The 19,185-nt window shown below is 43.5% G+C and overlaps 1 protein-coding gene and 1 long non-coding RNA gene across 2 annotated transcripts; both read left to right on the forward strand.

Annotated features, from left to right (window-relative positions):
* Window positions 1-272: 272 nt before the first annotated feature.
* On the forward strand, window positions 273-2,111 carry LOC142937816 (myelin-associated glycoprotein-like; the record flags this gene model as incomplete). Its single annotated transcript, XM_076080902.1, has 4 exons — window positions 273-669; window positions 1,290-1,595; window positions 1,677-1,874; window positions 2,026-2,111. Coding segments are annotated over 4 exons (987 nt in total), but the record flags the coding sequence as incomplete, so codon positions are not given.
* A 7,166-nt stretch (window positions 2,112-9,277) lies between these two features.
* LOC142937679 (uncharacterized) lies at window positions 9,278-10,788 on the forward strand. The gene is made up of 2 exons (XR_012949430.1): window positions 9,278-9,532; window positions 9,872-10,788. It is a non-coding gene; the product is annotated as an uncharacterized LOC142937679 (long non-coding RNA).
* The last annotated feature ends 8,397 nt before the right edge of the window (window positions 10,789-19,185 follow it).

A 19,185-nucleotide genomic window follows, 5' to 3' on the forward strand; every position in this document is an offset into this window, starting at 1 on the left:
AAACAACAACAGATACAGTTTCTGCAATAATCTGTGTGAAACTGGCTCCTTGATGGGACATTTTCATGTTTTTCTTTTTAAATATAAAACAGAATAATCCTGACCTTTTGTCTGCTGGTGTTTATCAAATGTACTTTTTAAAGATTTTAATAGATATTTGAGAGAAGAGGAAGCAGAATATTTAGCTATTGGGGTAAGTCATTTATTCAATGATGAAATTGTAATAACTCTGATAAAAAATAAAACTGCACTCACTCTGTGTTCTTAAATCATTAGTCTGTTTCACAGGTGCTTTGGCTGATTGTGTTCCGAATCTAAAGCTATTCATTACTGCACCTCAAGAGATGGAAGCACTGACTGGATCTTGTTTGCAAATCCCATGTAACTTCAGTGGTAAACCAGAGGAGGGATTCAACACAAGAACAACCTTCGGAGTGTGGATTAAAAATTATTTAAATTTTCCCCGAAATCCAAATAATGTGATTTTCAACAGTAGCAGGAAGGATAACATCTATCCAATGAATCTAACTGGAGACCTGAGTCAGAAAAACTGCACCACTTTATTTTCCAGTTTAAACACATCATACACAGACAGGTACTACTTCAGGATTGAGAACCGGCCATTTCTGGGAACAGCTTCTTGTGATCCTCTTAAAATAACAGTTCGAGGTAAGAGAGTTTTGGTTTTTATCACTCAGTCTATGATGTTATTGTTTAGAATAAAAAGTGATGTCAGTTGAAGCTAACCTTCAATGTGAATGTAAATATCTGCTACAGAGACCAACCAGAGAATGAAATGTTTACACTTCATGGATATTAATGGAATTTGTTTTGTGCACTACTATTAATAGTCCCATGATGAAGCTGCCTGTTCATGCAGACCTTTGCATCTAACGCTTGAAAAAGGGGAAGTCTCATGACTTTTATTTTTGACAATTTACCATCATTGATGTACAAAATCTACATTAATTAGTGTAAGTTTACATTTCATGTTACCCCTACAGAGGGTCACAAGATAAATCTGAGGGGTCGTGAGGTGATTAATGAGAGAGGAAAGGAGAAAAAAAGTGATTTCTGTTAACAACTCAGAAACATCAGAAAAATGACAAGAAGCCCCGAACAAACACGTTCTTCTTTTTTTAATAAGGAACAATCCAAAAGCTGTTAGTGGAGTAAAAGTACAATATTTTGCTCTCAAATGTAGAAGAGTACTGCTAGCATGGCAGTAGACTCCTGGTCTTGTTGCTGTGTTCTTCAGTGTACAATCTGTATTTGATTTGAAACCACAGATTCTCCTCCAAGCCCCAGGATTGAGATCTCAGGTGATCTGAAGGAGAAGGAGTCTGTCTCTATAAGCTGCTCAGCTTTCACTCCCTGTCCACACTCTCCTCCTAAACTCACCTGGAACCTCCAACAAGACCCTCACATCATGACAGAGGAAAACACAGATCGAACCTTCACAACTAAAATCCAGAAGATCATCACTCTGTCAGACAAACATGATGGATTCATCATCACCTGTTCTGCCAGATATCCTGTGAATGAAGGAAAAGATGTCAAGACATCAGAGGAGACAACGACTCTCAGTGTTTCATGTAAGTGTTTGTTTTATAAAGATTGAAAGCAGATGGCAAAACAGCAGATTTTTTCTCATGATTATATGCTAAATTTTCCAGATTCTCCCAGAGACACCTCAGTGGTCATCAGTCCCACTGATCCAGTGTCAGTTGGCAGCTTGGTGAACCTGACCTGCTCCTGCAGAGGAAACCCTCCCATTAACACCTTTGTGTGGTTCATGATCGATGATGGCAGACTGACACTGATCAAAGTTGATGAACAGATTTATGGCTTTAAAGTGAGCAGCAGTGATGGAGGCAGATTGTATTATTGTGGATGCAGAAATGAGCTGGACATTCAGCTATCGACTGGACGTCAGTTGGTATTTGAAGGTAACTGCAGGAATTATGATTTGAGATGTTTTAGAGTCATAACATTTCAGAAGGTGACCATGCTGTTGTGTTGCAGGCGATCAACGGGTTGGTGCTCAAGTCATAGTGAAGATCCTGGGAATCGTAATGCTCGTCAGCACATTGGTCATCTTTGAGCGGTGAGATAAACTTTTCTACGATACGATCGTCTGCAGATACACACCAGCTGGTCTCATTTTAAATGTGGTTGGAATGTATGAGACAGATCACTGTCATTACAAAATAACCCCAAAAAACACTTTCTACTCTCTAAGCCCATGTCTATAATACATTATGAATACATTTGTAATGCATTAATGCATAATACACCATCAATATTCATAATGATGATGACAATAATCATACACATTATAAAGCATTTTACAACGACGTATAAGGTCAAGTACAACACTTCATACCTGCTAGTCACTCACTGACATTTACAAGGATCATAGTGTATTATAACTCCCATTGTTGTAATACATCATAATCTTTTAATGATGCATTATAATGTGATTATAAGTTACTCTAAGTGGGCACTGTTTGCTTCAAGAAAAGTGAAGAAATATGTCATTAATTCTGCTAAATAACAACACACAATGTTCACTTAAATCAAAACAATAACCACAGAGTAACGTATAACCACATTATAATATATTATAACAGTGAGTACAATGCTTTCTAAAACAATGATAATGTATTACAGCTATGGGAATTATAATGCACTACTATCCTTGCAAATGTCAGCGAGTGACCAGCAATTATAAATGATTATGATACTGGACCTTATATGTCATCATAAAATGCATAATGATGCCGTGATGAAAGAAAATGCATTACAAAGTATGTTTATGAAGCATTATAGACTTATAAAGTGTTACCAACGAATTCATTCATTCTTCTTTTTCATCCAGCTGGTTTAGATCAAGACGCTCCACCAAACCACAGGAGGTAAGATATGAGATGAGGAGAGCTATTTCATTATTATTTCTTTATAAAGTGGTTCCATTCACTCATACGTAAAAACAGAACATCAGAAATGAATACCGACAAAAATTAAATCTACATAAAGAACGTTTGAAACAACACAAAGTCAAAACAGCTTTAAACCTGCATTCATTTATTAAGGGGCAGTCCAACAAGCTGTAAACACAACATTGACATGTTATCACCTTATAAAGATGATATGGCGAACACTATCGTGTGTGTGTGTGTGTGTGTGTGTGTGTGTGTGTGTGTGTGTGTGTGAGGTTTAACATGTTCTTTGAGGGCCTAATTTAGTTGGTGGATTGTTCAGTCTGCTGTTCTCTAATGTGAGGCCCTGTGACACTGACACATCTGTAACACAAAAGACATGTTGCATCTGTGTTCATCTTGGCAGTAACTAAAACTCTTTCTGCTGCAGCAAGCAGTAGAAGCGGACTATGTTAACAGCGTGGTTGAGTTACATCCATCATGAGCCAGAAGAGGAAGAAGATGATATGGAACGACAACTGTGTTATATGTTCTGTATTCATTAGTCTTAGTGTGCCACTTACACAATGTGTGTAGATCTTCTCTTAATACTTAAGGGTCTTCCGTTCTTTAAAGAGGAATAGTTAATCATGTTTATATGTGCTTTCTCTGCACTGTTGTCTTTGTTAAAATTATCACAACACAAAAGTAAAAACATCCTCTTTCATATTTTATCTCATGTTAAACTGATTCCTGGCACCAGATTTTATTATTTGTTCTTAAGATACAAAACACATGCCTGGACCATGTACATCATTTGTATTGCTTAGCTGGTGTTTCCATTGGATGCATGTAAAGTGTGTTAAATAAAATAAAAAATGATGTGTTTCAATCAGCAGAAAGTGTTGTCACTTATGTTATCATTTAGCATGTACACACAGACTCATGATTGCTATGTAACTGTGGAGGTAACGGCTGATATAATGTGCAGAAGTCAGCATTACGGTTTCTGTGCGTGTAAAATACATGAAGTTCATACTTTCACCTGTTCAAATATGTCATTATTATCATTATGTTATTTGAGTTACGTGAAGTATATACATGAATGCTTGTATCTTTATGATGTCGTAATATCTGACTTCATTTGGTTCAAATATTTCTGATGCTCAACACGACAACTGAGAATAAGTTGTATTTATAACTGACTAATTAACTCGTTGTCTCATACTGTGGAAAGCCCACGTTCCCCTACAGAGAATATGGTTTTATATGTGGGGTGTTCATACAGTGCAAACAGTCTATGTACTGAAATGACAAATCAAGACTTATTGTTATATATATATATAAATCCACGTGATTAGGAGTCCAGTTAATAGTGCATTATTAATGATCCTCAGGAGGACATCACATTCACTGCAGCACAACTAAAATTCAATGTACATGATATTCATCGAGGCAGATACTTGTTTGTGAAGTTTCCCACACGTTTAGTTGGTGTTGACACTCTGAATGTGATGAGAAACCTTTGTTTCAGCTGTGTGGCTTATCAACCAGACTAATAAGGAGAAGTGGTGGAGGGTAAGGCATGTGCAAAGCCCTCAATAAATTCTGAGAACTTTCAAGTACACAGGGAAAGTTGGTTAGTCGGATTCTGCAGGATTCTCACTTGTGATAAATCATTTTCTACAATAAAATGTATTCATTGAGAAATGGGATTTTCATTTCAAAGTATATGTTGTGTGTACTAAGGATGGGAACATGTAGGATTTTATAGGATATTGCATTAAAAGAACAATAAGTACAGGAATTATCATGTACAAAAGAGCAGACTCACACAATGTTGCTATTTCTTTTGTATTCATCCTGAAAGGGGACCTTATGAGTTATTATTATTGTCAGACGAACATGATGGATTCATCATCACCTGAATATGTACATATGTATTAAGCTACACTGGAAACCAGCAAGACATGAACCCAAAACACACGACTCAGATGAAAAGTGCAGGTGCATGTAAATGTTTTAAGATGACAAAAACACAAAAGTTCACAGGAGACTGTCCAATGAAGTGAGACAATGGTACAAAAACACCATGTAGAGTCAAAGTCAGAATCCAGAGAATAAAAACCTTTTTCAATAACAGAAAGATCCTAATAATCTAATTTCAACTTGAACAATATTCAATAAATGCATCCACTATAAATAAAGTTACTTCTGCATGTAATAATCAAGGAGAGAGAGAGTGTTTCTCTACGCATGCAAGCTCTTAACAATTTAAATAATCAGTTCCATCTCATAATATGCATTGTCGTGACTCTAAATGTGTCATTTCTTCATTTAGAATACTTTCATTTAATCATTGGCTGGTAAATTAATGGACGTTGAGGTATTTTCAGATTACAGCAGTGGTTGTAGTACAAATGTGCACACAAGTGTGTGAATTATAGCTTTATTTGCCATTTGCAGGAACACCTGCAGTGATGTTTTGACCCACCTTCCATTAACTCCTCCTTCCTTTCACAGTCCATCTTGGTTCATAGACCTGTGACTTCTGCATTGACCTGGTCAGACAGCACGGCTGCACTGAGGAAAAACACTCACTCCAATGTAAGTTGATGTCTGCTACAATCAATCATTTTAGGATCAAATGGCAAATGGTAGAAAACAGTCTTTCTATATCTTTTAATATTTCTATTTATTCTAGTTATGATATATTTAATTCTGATTATTCATAAAGAAATTGTCTGATTACTTGTAGCATCAATGCAGAAGCATCCAGAGGACTGACTAGCGTTTTACTTGTTGAACTTCTGTTTTCATATTTAAAGGCACAGAGAACAAAACTGTGTGTCAGGACTCACGGGTGGATAAAATATCAATGAGTTGTAAAGAGTAGCTGCTCATCTGAGCCTTTTCCGTATGATTCATGCCATTGAGTGCCTTATATTGTTCTGACTGCTTGGCGAGTCCTTTTCCTCTGCTTCTCAAGGATTCCAGTATTTTCCCCTCTATGTTCCTTTATGAAGGAAAACAACAACAGATACAGTTTCTGCAATAATCTGTGTGAAACTGGCTCCTTGATGGGACATTTTCATGTTTTTCTTTTTAAATATAAAACAGAATAATCCTGACCTTTTGTCTGCTGGTGTTTATCAAATGTACTTTTTAAAGATTTTAATAGATATTTGAGAGAAGAGGAAGCAGAATGTTTAGCTATTGGGGTAAATCATTTATTCAATGATGAAATTGTAATAACTCTGATAAAAAATAAAATTGCACTCACTCTGTGTTCTTAATTCAAAGTAAGTTGTCTCGGTTTTAAATTACGACAGCTAAAAAAGGGAAGTTGGATTGTTGGACTGTTGAAATTCATGAATATCATTATTTTCTCTTTAAAACCACCAACCAAAGGATCTATTTGTCACTCTCTTGTTGATGTGGGCTTCTTTGGTAAGACAACACTCATGGTTTTATTCTCATCTAACACTCTGCGTCGTACACATTTGCAGTCTTGTGAGCGGTGGTCTCTTAACACACAGGAACTTGTGGTTGTACAGAGCATGTTGAACGCTTTGTAAAATCCACTGTTGTGTTTGTGAATCCAGGTGATGAGTGTCATGGCAGTCCGGTCTGTGAGAACGGTGACAGCCAACATGTTACTGAGTGTCTTCTTTCTCTCAGGTGAGCTTTTGGTTCAGTCACTTGTATTCCTCTTGAATCATTTACTATTTGACACATATCATTTTACCCTAAATTCATGTGAATGTTACAATCTGTATTCTCTGCGTCAGCTCTTTTGTCACTGAGACGAGACTGACTTAGTTATTTGGAGATATAGACGGGTTTTGTCACCACTGGGGTCGGCCTCGTGGGGGATAGTTGTTGTAAAACCAAAAAAATGAATCAATACAAAAACTGTTCAAGGAAAAAAAGACCATAATGCAAAATATTACTGCTGAAGTATATTTCTCTTCATGTTTTTTGTTTTTTTGCACGTTACTCACCACTGTTAATCATTAGTCTGTTTCACAGGTGCTTTGGCTGATTGTATTCAGAATCTAAATCTATTCATTACTGCACCTCAAGAGATGGAAGCACTGACTGGATCTTGTTTGAAAATCCCATGTAACTTCAGTTGTAAACCAGAGGAGGGATTCAACAGCGCAAGAACAACCTTCGGATTGTGGATTAAAAATGACCGTTACTTTGGCCAAAGGCCAAATAATGTGATTTTCAACAGTAGCAGGAAGGACAACATCTATCCAATGAATCTAACTGGAGACCTGAGTCAGAAAAACTGCACCACTTTATTTTCCAGTTTAATCACATCATACACAGACACGTACTACTTCAGGATTGAGAACCGACCATTTCTGGCAACAGCTGAATGTGATCCTCTTCAAATAACAGTTCGAGGTAAGAGAGTTTTGGTTTTTATCACTCAGTCTATGATGTTATTGTTTAGAATAAAAAGTGATATCAGTTGAAGCTAACCTTCAATGTGAATGTAAATATCTGCTACAGAGACCAACCAGAGAATGAAATGTTTACACTTCATGGATCAATAGAATATTTTTTGTGCTCTACTATTAATAGTCCCATGATGAAGCTGCCTGTTCATGCAGACCTTTGCATTTAATGCTTGAAAAAGGGGAAGTCTCATGAGTTCAGTATTTTTTTAGAAAATCTACATTAATTAGTGTAAGTTTACATTTCATGTTACCCCTACAGAGGGTCACAAGATAAATCTGAGGGGTCGTGAGGTGATTAATGAGAGAGGAAAGGAGAAAAAAAGTGATTTCTGTTAACAACTCAGAAACATCAGAAAAATGACAAGAAGCCCCGAACAAACACGTTCTTCTTTTTTTAATAAGGAACAATCCAAAAGCTGTTAGTGGAGTAAAAGTACAATATTTTGCTCTCAAATGTAGAAGAGTACTGATCGAACCTTCACAACTAAAATCCAGAAGAACATCACTCTGTCAGACAAACATGATGGATTCATCATCACCTGTTCTGCCAGATATCCTGTGAATGAAGGAAAAGATGTCAAGACATCAGAGGAGACAACGACTCTCAATGTTTCATGTAAGTGTTTGTTGTTGGATCCTGTCAGCACATGATGATTCTTCTCTCTTAAGGATCTCATTCAGGCTCTGATGCTGCTCTCTTTCCTCACATCTCCGTCACATTCTCCTCAGACGCTCCCAAGGACACCTCGGCGTCCATCAGTCCACTAGGTTCGGTGTCAGCAGGTAGCTGGGTGAACCTGACCTGCTCCAGCAGAGCCAATCCTCCTGTCAGCAGCTTCACCTGGTTCAAGATCAGCAAAGATGGACCCGTCAATGTATCTGAAGGAGACCTTTACAGCTTTAATGTCACTGATGGAGGAGTTTATTACTGTGTGGCCACCAATGAGCTTGGTAATCAAACATCAGAGATCCTTCTGACTATTAAAGGTAAACACGGAACTGTATCACATCCTGTGAATTAGGAGCAGTTATTGTTGGCTAACATCACGTCTGCAAACATTAGTGACGCAGCATTTTAAATATACGTTTGCAAAATACTGTATGAAGTCAAGCTGAGCATTCTTCTTAACTTGACTTGGTCACTTATAATGTTTTGTTTCTGTAGAAGAACAGCTTGAAAGGTTGTCACCATGGATCGCAGTTGTTGGAGGAATCATTGTACTCATCTGTGCGGGTGTTGCCATTTGGTAAGTACCTCAAATCAAGTTCATATCCAGATGTATCCACTCAAAATGATTGTATTTTTGTACAGATATTCTTCTCATTGTAATCTGTGATTTGTTAGTATTAGTTTTTTTTTTTTTACACCTCTGACATTTTGTACTGTATTATTCTATTTTGAATGAATGTCTTCAACTGATCAAAATCTCTGAGTCTGATTTATTTTCATATCTTTTTGTTTCAACTGATTATTTAAAGTCTAAAGTGTATTTGTGGCGTTCCTCAGGGTTCTATACCTGGGCCATACTGTTGTGTCTACACGCTGCCTCAAGGTCATAATATACACATGCAGAACACAGAGATTAATTTTTATGCAGATGACACATTCATTTTTTTGAGAGTTTGTCAATATCACCCAACTTGATTCCCTAATTGGGAGTCTAAGTTATGTAAATGTTGGATGTCATTAAAGATCTTTGAACCTAATGTTGACAAATCAGTGTAAGAAACCTGAGATCACTGTCTTCAAATGTAAAACCAGTCTGAACTAAACCTTTAGACCTTTAGACCAGTTAGTACAAGAAGTGGCCGCCAGATGTCCAGAATGAGTGAACACTTCAAGCACATTTAGTTTTAATACTCAGACTCAAAACTCTTTTATTCACTTTTAAAGCATCAGAAGTGTCTTATACAAGCAGGAATAATGTGGTGGTCTCAAACAATGCTGTGAAATGACTTGCTTTTAGCTATTTCCTCTTTTTGTACTGTATTATTAATTGTTGACTGTTTCTGTTCTTAATGACGGTTTCTAAATTGCACTTAAAGCACTTTATTATTACACAGAAAAATGAAGCTGACAGCTCTCATGTGTCTTTCAGGTTGTTCAAGTCAAAACGTTCAACTTCACAACAGACACAGGTAGGAAACAACTTAAATACTTTAGATAATCATGTGTTATGAGCATGTTTCTAACTAGTCATACTGTCTGCACTCTTGAGATCTGGACTGAACAGGTTACTCATTAGGGACTAAATGTGGAGACAAACAGGAAGATGAAACATCCTGTTAGAAACCCACATTAATAATCCACTGCCATAGCAATAAGGGTTTCTATTGTTGTGTCCATTAAAAGCTGGTTATTTGGATGATTGTCGCTGTCTTATAGCAGTGGGAGCTGAGTGAGAGACCAATGAGGTGAAGTGAAGGAAATAGATGAAGGTGCTTCACAACATTTCTTGTTTGGTCCATTTATCACAGAGCCTAACAGCGGAGGAGCCAGCTGTTCAACAGCCAGCCAGAGCAACAGAAACAGAAACAGGAGACATCCATTACGGAGAGATTAACTTCTCCAACTGGAGACCTGAACCGTCCTCGGCCTCGGTGCAGGACAGTGGACAGCAGCAAGACACACTGTATGCACAGGTCAAAGTGTCCAAGACAGTAAAGAGCTTCACACAGACTGCTGACAGCCCAGAGGATCTCTACGCTCAAGTGTTGAAGTGAAAACGAGTGCATGGACATGAACTTTTATTCAACAAATATTCTGTTGTTATTCTTACAAGGACATCTTTTCTTCAGTTCTTTGCAATATATTTAAAGTGGGACATTTTGAAAATTTTTTATCAATACGTGAGGTGTTGATGGATCTCTAAATTCCTTTTCGCCACACATGGATGGCTGATTTGTTCACGTAACATGCGTCATATTTCTTCATCATGAATGGATCTGTGTTTAATTATTACAGCTAAACCAAAGATGACTTACAGTCATTGTTTCTGCATGTGAAGGTTTTTCATTTTTGCACTTTAGTACATGAGTAGCTGTTTCAATGCCACAATTAACAGTTTTTGAGTCTTGGCAGTTACAATAAACAGCAAAAATGATCTTGCACGCTACAAACTATCACTCTGTAGTACAAGCAAGCCAAACAAATCTCAATATTATGTGTTTGTAGTGTCATAATGCAAGCCAAAACAATTATTTTGTTGCATTTCCTTTTTCTTCACATGGCTCTTTTGTGGTCAGCAAGAAGAAATCCATGAATAAAAGACAAACTTGTCACTCAATTATGGATGAATAAGAGATAAACATTTTCACTTTAGTTTCCCACTGTACTGTGATCAGTCCACTTGTTTGAAGAGTTGAATTTAATAAATTAAACGTTGCAGTTGTAACATTTTTCAGCTTCCTTTTAGAGATTTAAAAAAATGTTGCAGTACATTCATGTGTGCTGTTGGTCAAATTCATACAGTGTGATCAGTGACTTATGAATACGCTTTTACAAAAATGTAAGTTTTTTTGATTTCACACGAAAAAGAATCATCCAAGTTGGTTCTTGCTGCATTTTAGAAGAGGTGATGTCACCAATCAGGAGCAACATTTGAATCACAATTTGATGACAATGGACAGGGTTGTTGAAGTGTTTTAGTGATAAACTCATAATTAAAGCTAAATGATGATTGTTGCTTATTCTGTCATAAATATGTATCCTATTATATGGAGAAATTCTTAAGTTTTGATGCCAAGCTTTCAGGGGCTTTAAATTTGGTCATTGAGGTGCAACCCAGATATGTACTAAATATGACATTTTACTGGAAATACACTAATATCAAGTAAGACATAAAATGTAATGACCACCAACTGCAAATAGACAAAAACATAAATACAGCAAAAATGTTGTAATGGGGAACAACAGCCAATAGCCGGGCTGCATCTTATTACACCAGTTAAATTTAAATACAAAGTGACTTCTACTACAAAGCCAACAACGCACCTACCAGGAGACTCTGAGCCACAGGGCTCTGAAGAGCTCACAGTCAGGGGAGCAGAGTTAAAAACCAGACAAGCGACACCAAAATGTAACAGGAGACTGTCCAATGAAGTAAGACAATGGTACAAAAACACCATAGAGTCAAAGTCAGAATCCAGAACCAAGGTCCAAAATACTAGAAAACTACCCAGAAATGATCCCTCAACCAGTAAAGACATGAACAGACAAAAGAGAGCACACACACTGAATACACAAGCGAGGAAGGTTTATTAGACACAGGTGAAACTGATCAGGGCCGGTTAGGTAATCACAGTGGTGGGAAACACACGAGGACAGGAAGTGAAGTATCTATAACTGAATACCAAAATAAAACAGGAAATAAGAGAAAAACTGAAAACAATAAAAAAAAACAAGACTTTGTAACAATATTTAGATTAATCAGTGTGCCAAAATCTACTGTTCCAAAATCCCAAATGAGAAACTCAGTGCCACTCACAGCTATTGTAGAAGTAGGCTACTGCAGATATATTATACAAGATAAAAACAACACAAAATATCATGAACTCACTATAAATGTCGTATTCAGGAACACAAGACACCCTGTGAGTTCCTCAAGGAATATTAACATTAATCATTCAAGTACGTCTGCACCAGGCTGATGTTTTTTCCCCGATTCTGGGAAGGATTGGGTCTCACCTTCGCTCCAGGTTTTATGAACCTGTAGATGTCAGTATGGTGCCGCGCACCGCTTCTCCCTTTATCTCACCAAAAAGCTCCACTGACTGCAGATGTAACATATTTCAGTCTAACCTCAAGTCTGCCTGAGGTTCATGCTCTACAAATATTTTGCTTGTAATCTAGATCGGTATGAACATCCGAAAGGACATTTTACATCGTGTCTTGAACTTTGGTTTAAACACACGCACACACCTCGCTTTAATCGTTTAATGTTCTTCATTAGCGCTGATGCTTCCCTTGAGGCGACAACTAAGTCCACCGACTCATAATATTCTTTGTTGTTGAATGTCACTCCTTTAGGAGGCCTCTGGAGGTCACAGCTATCTCTCTCCCTGGTATCCAATAAACATGCAAACAATACATAACAAATAATAGAATGACTGTGTTTTCTTACAACTGCTCTCAGCCACATAAAGAGGAAACAAAAGTAAAATATATATATTTAAAAAACACACTCGGCCCTTGTGTGATTGACTAGGCCACACAGAGAGCGAATTTATTCATTGGAAACAGATGGAGACTTCTATAAGATACGCTACCGAACACGGCTGACCTACTTATTCATTTTAAGATTAGTTGTGAACATCAACACCTAAATGAGGACCAGATTTAGAAACGGTGAATATTAATTCCATAGATCCATCAGATCCTGTTGCGTTAAAGCCACGTGCAAAAACAGTCAGACTGGAAAACTAAATTTGCGTTTCAGCGTTGAGATGTGAAGCATAAGTAGTCCAAGTTTAGACCGATAAAAGACCTTCCTTGTGGGTATTTTATCCGTGCGTAAATCTCAGATTTGCGCGCGTAAATGCGCAATTCACGCACATCTGCAGAAACTATTTTATCAATACAAAATATAACTAATAATTATGTATTATAACTTAAAGAGGCTCATGCACATCTCCAATGTAATTCCACAGTAAATTCACCCTACAAGTCTGATCTTGACATTTCTTATCCTGTTTTCATTTTGCGCACACGGTGGAGAGATAACGAGCTCTGATAACAAAACCTCTCATTGTCATGCACTCTCTCGGTGTGCTAACTCGTGCTGAGTGACGAAACCGTGAAACAGAGGCATTCCTCATCGGTAAACCCGGGACTCCAGTTAATCCACGTGTTAATAAAAGCCGCACATGCGTTAAACGCAACAGAACGCTCCACATACCCGCTCCGCCTGTGTCTGATGGCCTGGTTGTCTCTGATAGTCTGGTTGCTGGAGAGGAGGTCTGGATGTTGCCCGTCGATGACTTCTAGATAATTTCTGCTGCTCATCTCCACCTCTTTCGCCTTCTCCTCAAACAGGACCTGGCTGCTCAGTTTGTTAAACACGATGGCGTTCATCTTTGGCCGGATATTCCTCCCGATTAGAAAATGTTGAAAAAAGGTTAAAAAAAAAAAAAAAGTTTCTCCTCTGATTTGTCACGGCGTCCCAGTGTCTCTCCTGTGGAACAAGTGTGGAGATTTTACAAAAGCAGTCTTAAAATAAATAAATCATACATATAAAACAGAATTTGACACCTTCACTCTGGTATGTGTGATTCTGTTTCCCTTCACTGCGTGCCGCTTGCAAATGCACTGAATGAACCAGCCTGCAGACTGTCTTGAGCTGAGGTGGACCGTGCGTAACTGCTGCTGTTGTGATGCGTCATTATAAGGTCGCTCTTTGTAAACATACGTATCTGCAATTCCAATTCATATCAAGGGATTTACGCGAAGACCAAGCATCCGTTAGTTATCGGATTTTGTAAAGCAGCAAACAAACGAATACAATGTCAAATGACAGTCAGTGCAGACAGCAGGTCCATTATAACTGTTATTGGTGAATACATTTCATTTTAATCGAGCGCAATGACAATAAAACCCTCATCACAAGACTATTATCTTGCTCAGCTTCAAACTTGATTTTTCATACAAGATGTGACAGAATTTTACTCAATTCTGTTTCATACATGCAGTTTCACTTGATTTTCAACTAACAACTAGGGTAAACGTATCATTTACTGCCGTAAATCTAGGCTACAGGCTCGGTGGTTTAGGTTGTAAAAAAATGTTTTTATGCGTTTCAGAATTCCAGTTCAAGCATCCTGAATATTTCTGCCCTGTCTCTTCTGCGCTGCGGTAGCAAGTCTCTACAAAAACCCCGGATGGTTTATTTTGGTTGGTGCTCTCCTTTATGCAATGCTAAACAAACAAACCCCGCAAGTTCCACAAGTGTGACATTTTGTTTTTCTCTTCACTTTCAATTTGGAAATGCTCTGGGGGCGGGGGGTTGAATATTGAATTTGTCACGGGGAAAGAGACGCGCCGTGATGCGGTGCCATCAGCACCCCGTTGCCAAATATGTAGCACAGAGAACCATGTAGTGATGAAATACACAAAAACATCATGCCGGCAGTGGGTTAAGAATTAATATTGTATATTATATTACGGCTTAAAGTCGTGGAGATTTATATCAGAATAAAGAGCAGTTTAAACTCAGCACTGTCCATTCAAAGTTGGATAAACTGTTTTATCCTTTTCTACATCCCTCATTCTAAACCTTAATAACCTGAGTACCATTTGAAAGCTAAGCCTATCGGTCCATTCCTAAAAAAAAAAAAACATCCATCAGTGTATCTCGGTCAGTTACCTGTCCCGTGCCCCTCCTGCGTCTCTCTGCCGTGTAGAACAATAATCCCGTTTCCAGTCTCCCATTCCCTGCTCACATGCTCCCGTCCTGAAGTCCTGAGCTCAAACCACACGGACCGCCGTCTCCTCCTCCGCTTTATCCAGCGGCCCGCAACTTGCTGCCCGGGACTCTGAATATCTCACCCTGCTCATGTTTCCTAGCACGCGGCCTGAGCCTGCGAACATACTGTTGATGGTCTACGCCGGTTCCGGGGCCGGGGGCCAGCGGAGGGAAAGGGAGGGAGGGAGGCATCACGCTGCAAAAAAAAAGAAAAAAAGGGGGCTGTCGAAATCACCGACTCCACGGTGGAGTGTGATAATGTTACTTTTCTTGAAACAAATGTATTTCAGCTGACATGGGAGAACACATCTCCTCACAGAGCTAATGCTGGCTCCAGGGATTACTAGGGTATTTTATGTTGCCTGTCTTGGAAGCACTATATCTAATGAGGAACCTTTTAGTTAAAGTAATTAGTAAGCGAACTAACGGCTTTATTAACAGTTCATAAAACATGAACGTATGTTTCATAGATCACTTACAAGCCATTACAGATACATGTGCATTTGTGAAATTGTCACCCAAAGTTCCAATTAAGTCCAGTGCATCTGGTTGACTTAATTTGCATTCCTGCAGAACCCGCCTTTGTCACGGGAGTTCACGGATAGGACCCAAACGCAAGACCACAGGAGACAGAGTACAGAAAAAACAGGTTTTATTGTGTAGGTGTGTGAAGGTGTGGAGCCCGAGGTCCGACACCAGAGAGTAGGCAGATCGACGGTGTGAGTCCCGTGGCTCGACACCGGAGGGCTGGTAGCTCGACGGTGTGATGTCCCGTGGCTCGACACTGGAGAGCTGGCAGCTTGACGGCGTGTGTAGTCCGCTAACACAACGGAGGGCAGAGCGGCGGTGAGTAGTCCGTTAACACAGAGGGCACGGGGGATTCCCGGACCGACGGACACCGGAGGCAGGCGCTCGAGGGAGTAGCTGCAACAGGGTTGAAGCGGGTGAAAGACGGTTAAAGACGGTACGACCTGACAACCCCAGACTGCAGGACCAGAGTTTATATACTGCCAGGGGAATCGTTAGTGGGACCTGAGTCTGGTGTGTCAGGCTGCAGGAGGGAATTGGCTGGAGTGGCTGCAGCTGTGTGGCAATGGGAGGTGTCTGGTCTGACAGGGATCCTGACAGTACCCCCCCCCTCAAGGAACGGATTCCAGACGTACACCGTCCAGAACAACAAACAAGGGTGGGCGGAGGAGGGACGTCCCCGCATATACAAAGCCAACCAGGGTGGTTGGAGGGGGTCCGGAGGGTGGGTGACTGGATCTGACTGGCCACGGGGCTGCAGAAGGGCTCCAGACACGGGTGCTCCGGCGGACGGCCGGGCGGGCAGAAGGGCTCCGGACACGGGTGCTCCGGCGGATGGCCGGGCGGGCAGAAGGGCTCCGGACACGGGTGCTCCGGCGGACGGCCGGGCGGGCAGAAGGGCTCCGGACAATAGGATGCTGGTCCAACGGCGGCAGGCCCTGGAGGTCGCTGCTGCTCCGAGGCGGCGACTGGAGGTCGCTGCTGCTCCGAGGCGGCGACTGGAGGTCGCTGCTGCTGAGAGGCGGCGACTGGAGGTCGCTGCTGCTGAGAGGCGGCGACTGGAGGTCGCTGCTGCTCCGAGGCGGCGACTGGAGGTCGCTGCTGCTCCGAGGCGGCGACTGGAGGTCGCTGCTGCTCCGAGGCGGCGACTGGAGGTCGCTGCTGCTCCGAGGCGGCGACTGGAGGTCGCTGCTGCTCCGAGGCGGCGACTGGAGGTCGCTGCTGCTCCGAGGCGGCAACTGGAGGTCGCTGCTGCTCCGAGGCGGCAACTGGAGGTCGCTGCTGCTCCGAGGCGGCAACTGGAGGACGCTGCTGCTCCGAGGCGGCAACTGGAGGACGCTGCTGCTCCGCGGCGGCGGCGGCCGGAACTGGAGGTCGCTGCTGCTCCGAGGCAGCGGCGGCCGGGACTGGAGGTCGCTGCGGTACGGAGACGGCGGCGACCGGGACTGGAGGTCGCTGCGGTTCGGAGACGGCGGCGACCGGGACTGGAGGTCGCTGCGGTTCGGAGACGGCGGCGGCCGGGACTGGAGCTGGCTGCGGGGCTGAGGCGGCCGGGACTGGAGCTGGCTGCGGGGCTGAGGCGGCCGGGACTGGAGCTGGCGCAGAGGCGGCAGGAACAGGAACTTGAGTTCGCTGCGGCTCCGAGGCAGCAGCTGGATACGGTGACGGCCAGAATGCCGCCCGAATACGGGGAGCCGGACTTGGCCGGACCACCGAGTGTTCCCCTACACTTGCTTGGCCCCGTCTCCGGCTGAGAGGGTGCTCAGCCATATAATCCGAGTCCACCGAAGGGTCGAAAACCCTCCTCAGATCCTCCACAAAGTCCACGAAAAGCACAGCATTTGGCCGATCAAAACCTAATGTTCTCACGGCCCAGTCCAAAGCCCTTCCCCGCAGTAATCCAACCACGTAGGAGACCTTGGACCCGTCCGAGTCAAAAGTCTGAGGCTGACGGTCAAATACCCGTTGGCATCGCAACAGGAAGCCCTGGCACTTCCCCAGTGTTCCATCGTAGGGATCCGGAGCCGGCACGGGGGATTCCCAGACCGGCGGAGCGAGGACAGGAGGGAATAGTGCGGGTGCTGGAACTGGTGGAGACTTGACTGTTCGGGCTAGTTCCTGCATGAAACAGCGAATCCGAGAAACTTCAGCAACGACAGTTCTCGTCTCCTCCAGCAGACTGTTAGGCCTGTACGGCGTAGCTGCTCCTGTGGTTGCTGGGTCCATTATGGTCAGGTCGTTCTGTCACGGGAGTTCACGGATAGGACCCAAATGCAAGACCACAGGAGACAGAGTACAGAAAAAACAGGTTTTATTGTGTAGGTGTGTGAAGGTGTGGAGCCCGAGGTCCGACACCAGAGAGTAGGCAGATCGACGGTGTGAGTCCCGTGGCTCGACACCGGAGGGCTGGTAGCTCGACGGTGTGATGTCCCGTGGCTCGACACTGGAGAGCTGGCAGCTTGACGGCGTGTGTAGTCCGCTAACACAACGGAGGGCAGAGCGGCGGTGAGTAGTCCGTTAACACAGAGGGCACGGGGGATTCCCGGACCGACGGACACCGGAGGCAGGCGCTCGAGGGAGTAGCTGCAACAGGGTTGAAGCGGGTGAAAGACGGTTAAAGACGGTACGACCTGACAACCCCAGACTGCAGGACCAGAGTTTATATACTGCCAGGGGAATCGTTAGTGGGACCTGAGTCTGGTGTGTCAGGCTGCAGGAGGGAATTGGCTGGAGTGGCTGCAGCTGTGTGGCAATGGGAGGTGTCTGGTCTGACAGGGATCCTGACAGTACCCCCCCCCTCAAGGAACGGATTCCAGACGTACACCGTCCAGAACAACAAACAAGGGTGGGCGGAGGAGGGACGTCCCCGCATATACAAAGCCAACCAGGGTGGTTGGAGGGGGTCCGGAGGGTGGGTGACTGGATCTGACTGGCCACGGGGCTGCAGAAGGGCTCCGGACACGGGTGCTCCGGCGGACGGCCGGGCGGGCAGAAGGGCTCCGGACACGGGTGCTCCGGCGGACGGCCGGGCGGGCAGAAGGGCTCCGGACACGGGTGCTCCGGCGGACGGCCGGGCGGGCAGAAGGGCTCCGGACAATAGGATGCTGGTCCAACGGCGGCAGGCCCTGGAGGTCGCTGCTGCTCTGAGGCGGCGACTGGAGGTCGCTGCTGCTCCGAGGCGGCGACTGGAGGTCGCTGCTGCTGAGAGGCGGCGACTGGAGGTCGCTGCTGCTCCGAGGCGGCGACTGGAGGTCGCTGCTGCTCCGAGGCGGCGACTGGAGGTCGCTGCTGCTCCGAGGCGGCGACTGGAGGTCGCTGCTGCTCCGAGGCGGCAACTGGAGGTCGCTGCTGCTCCGAGGCGGCAACTGGAGGACGCTGCTGCTCCGAGGCAGCAACTGGAGGACGCTGCTGCTCCGCGGCGGCGGCGGCCGGAACTGGAGGTCGCTGCTGCTCCGAGGCAGCGGCGGCCGGGACTGGAGGTCGCTGCGGTACGGAGACGGCGGCGACCGGGACTGGAGGTCGCTGCGGTTCGGAGACGGCGGCGACCGGGACTGGAGGTCGCTGCGGTTCGGAGACGGCGGCGGCCGGGACTGGAGCTGGCTGCGGGGCTGAGGCGGCCGGGACTGGAGCTGGCTGCGGGGCTGAGGCGGCCGGGACTGGAGCTGGCGCAGAGGCGGCAGGAACAGGAACTTGAGTTCGCTGCGGCTCCGAGGCAGCAGCTGGATACGGTGACGGCCAGAATGCCGCCCGAATACGGGGAGCCGGACTTGGCCGGACCACCGAGTGTTCCCCTACACTTGCTTG

Source organism: Anarhichas minor, unplaced genomic scaffold, assembly GCF_050575085.1.
Source record: "Anarhichas minor isolate MPS153535 unplaced genomic scaffold, ASM5057508v1 ptg000074l, whole genome shotgun sequence".
Lineage (NCBI taxonomy): Eukaryota > Metazoa > Chordata > Actinopteri > Perciformes > Anarhichadidae > Anarhichas > Anarhichas minor.